Source organism: Crotalus tigris, unplaced genomic scaffold, assembly GCF_016545835.1.
Source record: "Crotalus tigris isolate CLP2741 ecotype Arizona unplaced genomic scaffold, ASM1654583v1 scf7180000018043.2394770, whole genome shotgun sequence".
In the NCBI taxonomy this organism is placed as follows: domain Eukaryota; kingdom Metazoa; phylum Chordata; class Lepidosauria; order Squamata; family Viperidae; genus Crotalus; species Crotalus tigris.
This window is the reverse complement of record NW_024096792.1, coordinates 2,157,938-2,163,937: the sequence shown is the minus strand read 5'-3', so window position 1 is coordinate 2,163,937 and position 6,000 is coordinate 2,157,938. Positions and strand designations below refer to the sequence as shown.

The window sequence follows — 6,000 nt, the reverse complement described above, 5'->3', positions numbered from 1 at the left end:
ATGTGGTAAAGCAGATTGACTTTAGAAAAAATTTGACTTTAGTAAGCAATTAGATTGGAGGTTTAAGACTGCAAATTGAATATTTTAATTAGCCTCACCATCAGTTACAATCTTACCTAACAACAGCTGAGCACAGGGAGATTTTCCAATAGTTATATGCATTTAATAAAATAAAGCCTTTATTGAAAATCACATTAAAGTATATGGAGATGCAAATGTTATTGCTTGGTGTGCTGCTTTTTCATCTATTCTAATTCAACTATTTCAATATTGCTTAATACAAAAATGCTGAGAGTATCTGTTGCCTTAACTCTATAAGAAACATTATAGCACTTTGAATAAAAGTTGGTTATAAGAGTCTTTATTTTGTAAACTATACATGAACATAAAAAGAAAAACAGTATTTTAATGTTACATAAGATAATCATTAAATTTAATATTAAATCTATTTAATCAAATGCAAAGAAACTTTATTTCAATTAATTGCAGATTAAAAATTAGGAAAAGCGATAATGCAGAGTTGAAATTAAACAACTGCTTGCATAATTACACAGAGTTTTTCAATTTCATTATGGCATGAAGCCACAATTTGATATGAATGCAGGTAGTGGAATCTCAAAACGTTTACACAATTAACATGCTAACATAAATAAAGTGATTAAAATAATTTTGTCTATAGTCAATTTGTGAATGCAACTCTACTTAAGAATTATATGCATTCTATATGGTAATTATGTAAAAATTGGGGCAGAGGAGAAAAAGATTTTCCGTAACAGCAGCAGCACTTAACAGTGATATAAAATTTGGAATTCGGAAGTGCTTGGCTACTGCCTCATAATTTTATTTCAGTATGCATGCTATAAATCTTTCTATTACTATTTTTCAAGGCACCTTACAATAGCTCCTCTAAGGTTTTGAACTAGTAGCAAAAAGGGATAAAATGGAAATGTTTAGGATCATTTAAAAATGAAAAAAAAACATTGTTCAAAAAACAATTATCCAGACATGTGGTCATCATTATCAGTTACAGTATCACAGAAACACAAACTTTATGGAAGGTTTTACTCACAAATCATCTGAAATTGATTTTATGATAGGAAAGTTTCAGAAATAAATATAAAATTGTCAAGCTAAGTTCATGCTTAACAAGCTTTATATGATTTTGATATGGACAGGAGAAAAGTACAAAATAAAATTCCTCGGTCTGCTTGTTGGGAATCAACGGAATTTATAGCGCAGAAAGGCTAAACAGATTAATTTTTGAAAGGAGGTTATTTTTGGTTAATTGTTGAATGGGGGAATACTATAGCAGTATTAGATTCGAAAATCAAAAAGTTCCTGGAAGTCTGTGGCAGACCATTTCCATTTTGTTTCCCCCAAACAACATGGGTCTGTCCATATAGTCACTAGGAGTCAGACTTTAGAGCAGGAGTTGGCAACCATAGTCCTTTTATGACTTGTGGATTTCAACTCCCAGAATTCCTGAGCCAGCCATGCTGGCTCAGGAATTCTGGGAATTGAAGTCCACAAGTCATAAAGGGGCCATAGTTCCCCACCTCTGCTTTAGAGCATGAATGTGTATCATTTCAAGATCCTAGTAATTTGGAAGTTGAAAACGTAACAGTTCAAAACAGAAAAAGAGTATCTGGCACTTTATGTCCTCTTATAGTTTCTCTGCTGCTCTAATATATAGTAAGCTGATGACATTATATAGTCTTGACTAAAATTTCCTTCTCTTGCTCATGCACATTCTGAAAAATGTCCCTGTGATCTACATCATGATTAAGCTGCTTTATAATGGAGCACGGGTCTGCTGGAAGTGTGCCTTTACGTATGGATTCTCAAACAGCAGTTGTCCTTAAAGTTATCTAGGACTGTTTGCTTGTTGTTTACTACCTCACAAATCTCAAGCATCTGTTGTTTTTTTCCTTGAGGCTACACTCCAGTGCATTTTCTTCTGCTGAGTGGTATATAAAAACAACACATAATATAATGATTTTCATTTAAACGAAGAATGTCCAGCTGCAGTGTTTCAAATAATCATACAAAATATACATGTAGATTTGATTCCATTTGACCTTTGAAGATAGAAGAATTTTCTGGGGTAGCATCTTGTAAATTTTAGAGACAAATTAGTCACAACTAAGAAAATCAAATATATCCCTCATGGTCATCATCATCATCATCACCCTCATCTTCATCATCATCTTCTATTTCATCTTCATCATTCATGATATCATCATCCTCATCATCGGTCCATTCATGGAAGTCACCACTGGCAAAATCCCCTGATGTCTCTAAATCTACACAGTGAAGAGGAAATATATATCAATATCTAATACATATATAGTTATGTTTCTTTGTGTTAAGTGTTCCTACAGGACTGTTATTTTATTCATTTTCTTGGATTTAAACTCAACCTTAGAGAGCCAGTTTGGTCTAGTAGTTAGAGAACTAAGCTAGAAAGCAGGAAACATGAGTTCTAATCCTGCCTTGACAAGAGTGTTTTGGAGACTTTGGGCTAGTCATTCTTTCTCAGCCCAACCCACCTCATAAGATTGTTGTTGTGAGGAAAATAGGAGAAAAAGGTGTGTTGGGTATGTTCATTGCCTTGAGTTATGAGTTATTTGGGGGAAATAAATAAAAAAATAAATGAAAACTCAAGGTGGGCTACTTATTAAAAATCAAAAACAATTAAACCAAAAGCAAAAGAAAATGATCATGAATGTCCAGAAAAACACAACACAATGCATTTCAAAATAGAACAATAACAAAAAAATATTAAAATCAACAAGGAACTCAGCAAGCATCCTGTCTCCAGGCCTGAAAGCAAAATCAAGTTTTCAAACATTTATAGAACAACCTCAGGGTGAGATTTGGGGTTCCAGAAGGCAAAAACAACTGGAGTTAGGTGGTTTTTCAGATAACCAGGCCCAGGACTACAAGAGACTTTCTAAGTCAGTGTTTCTCAACCTTGACAATTTTAAGGCATGTGGACTTCAACTCCCAGAATTCCACAGCCAGCATTGCTGGCTGTGGAATTCTGGGAGTTGAAGTCCACATGCCTTAAAATTGTCAAGGTTGAGAGATACTGTTCTAAGTGATAATCCTCAATTTAAATTGCACACAGAAGTTGGCTGGCAACCAATGCAACTCAAAAAGTGGCAATGGCATACAGATGCACTCTGATATACAAATACCATCCTGTGTTGCCATATTTTTAACCATTTGTAGCTTCCAAATAATTTTCAAGGGCAATCCCATCTACAGCATGTTGAATTAATCTAGTCTTGAGACTAGGGCATGATTGACGTTCTGACCCATCTCTCAAATCTATAAAAGGGCACAACTGGTACACCAGATTAATCCATGCAAAGGTCTTCCTCCCAAAGCTGCCACTTGCTCTTCAAGATGAAGATTAAGATAAATGAGAAAGTGTCAGTCCGATGTCTTCTTTGAATGTGACATGTACAGTATATTACCTGAGGCACATGTTCAATTCTCAGCCGTCAAATCTTTTCCAAATTAATCTACAAATCAGCCTTTCTCAATGTAACATAAAGTGCTAGAGCTAGAAGTTGTGACTTAATATACTGTATGAGGAGACCCTGAACAAATTAATTTAGATTAAAAATCTTCAAGATTAGCTATTGTAATGCTAGAATTAGCACACAGTTTTAATGGGAAAAAGGGAGATTTTGGAGACTTACCACAATCTGCAGCACCATGTGTTCGGGATCCTGTTACCTCATTGCCATATCTGTCAACACACCAGCATTGGCCCGCAGTTCCATGACACTGAGTTGGTTTATAGTAGCCATCTTCATCACATAAAGGAATATACTGCCCTGAACAAGACCCAAAAACACAAATATCTTGCAACATTCGCGGCTTTTATATTATGACTCCAGTGAAGCATTTTGTAAAGAAGCTTACAACACTTAATGGATATTTACTTCAGTATAAGCACCTTTTCTCCTGAATTTCTTTTAAATATCAAGTCAACATGTCATAAAAGAGAGTGGTTGCTATACAAAAGAAAAAAAAGGAAAAAAGAAAAATGAAACAGACTACAAACCATTCCAGAATATGTAAAGTTGATTATTTAAGAGTAAGCAGTCATCATGACAATTGGAAAGATAATGCAAGACCATAAACTGGAATAATCAAATTAAGGAGTGACTGAATGGTCCTATAGATTTCAGCTGTATTCTTTGTGTGTGTGTGTGTGTGTGTGTGTGTGTGTGTGTGTGTGTGTGTATAGGTCTTTGGTTGTTTTACGCGGGAGAAAACCCGAACAACCAAAGACCTACATACAAATACCCGCGAAAACCTCAGAAAACATATATATATATATATATATATATATATATATATATATATATATATATATATATATATATATATATATATGTAGGTCTCTTTGGTCGTTCAGGTTTTCTCCCGCGTAAAATTGGAAGTGTCGGCGACGTTTTGACGAAGTCCCATTCGTCATCTTCAGGCTGGTGTTTTCAGCTTTGTGCTTCGAAGCACGAAGTTGAAAACACCAGCCTGAAGATGATGAATGGGACTTCGTCGAAACGTCGCCAAGACACTTCCAATTTTACGTGGGAGAAAATCCCGAACAACCAAAGACCTACATACAAACACCCTCAAAAACCTCAGAAAACACACACACACAGACACACACACACACACATATATATATATATGCATGCTTTATAGGTACCAAATGTCATTTCATAGACAAAGTCACACCCTGCAGATAATTCAATACATAAATTATATTAAATGTTTTAATTGGTTGATCTTTTCTTCTAAACACTTCCCTACTAATTTGACACATGAACTTTGAAAATTATTAATTATAGTAACATTTTTTCTGAAAAAAAAATAAAAATGTATTTTTCTTCTATCCTCTATTGATAAATATAGGATCTCTCTCTCTGTGTACACAGTAATGAAGGAACGTATGTGTGTGTAGGTCTGTGTGACTGTTGTTAAAGGTTCCATGATTTTTTTTTTAAATCTGTAAGCTACTATAATAAAAATATTGCCTTAATATTGAATTTTATTTTTCTTATCATATTGCATGATTCACTGAATGAATGAAAAGCTAATAAATCCTGGGTTGTATAAACAGAGGCATAGAATCAAGATCACACAAAGTATTAGTACCACTTTATAAAACCCTAGTAAGACCACACCTGGAATACTGCAAATAATTTTGGTCACCATACTACAAAAAAGATATTGGGACCTTGGAAAAAGTTCAGAAAAGAGCAACTAAAATGATCAAAATGGAGACTAAAACATATGAAGAACAGTTGTAGGACTTGGGTTTGGCTAGTCTAAAGAAAAGAAGAAATAGGGGTGACATGATAGCAATATTCTAGTACTTGAGGGGCTGCCACAAAGAAAAGGGCATCAAACTATTCTCCAAAGGACCAAAGGGTAGGACAAAAAACAATGGTTGGAAACTGACCAAAGAGAGAAGCAACCTGGAATTAAGGAGAAACTTCCTAACAATTAACCAGAGGAATGGCTTGCCTTCAGAAATCATGGGCGCTCCATCACTAGAGATTTTTAAGAAGAGACTAGACAGTCACTTGTCTGAGATAGTATAGGTTCTCCTGCTCGAGCAGGGGGCTGGACTGGAAGACCACCAAGGTCCCTTCCAGCTCTATTCTATTCTATTCTATTCTATTCTATTCTATTCTATTCTATTCTATTCTATTCTATTCTATTCTATTCTATTCTATTGTGTTTTAAAAGTAAAATGGTCATTGTAGCAATAGTTTAAAATAGCAGCACTATCTTCAAGAGGAGGCACGGTGGGTCAGTGGCTTAAAAGATTTGGGAGAAGGTCTGTGCTCCGGCAGTTTTGAGTCCTGCCACAAGTGACAGTGAGCTCCCATCCCTTGCCTCAACTCCTGCCAACCTAGCAGTCTAAAAACATATAAATGCAAGTAGATAAATAGGGAGTACTTCGGTGGGAAG

At 35.0% G+C, this 6,000-nt stretch overlaps 1 protein-coding gene across 2 annotated transcripts in view; it reads right to left on the bottom strand.

The window, feature by feature from the left end:
• Positions 1–354: 354 nt before the first annotated feature.
• The window catches only part of SPOCK3 (SPARC (osteonectin), cwcv and kazal like domains proteoglycan 3), a 152,682-nt gene continuing 147,036 nt past the window's right edge, over positions 355–6,000 (bottom strand). For both annotated transcript variants that reach the window (XM_039347003.1, XM_039347004.1), the window contains 2 exons: positions 3,711–3,848; positions 355–2,303 (listed from right to left, as the gene is read on the bottom strand). In XM_039347003.1, coding sequence (XP_039202937.1) covers positions 2,152–2,303; positions 3,711–3,848 — 290 coding nt within the window. In that variant the 3' untranslated portion in view covers positions 355–2,151. The remainder of the gene's footprint in view (positions 2,304–3,710; positions 3,849–6,000) is intronic.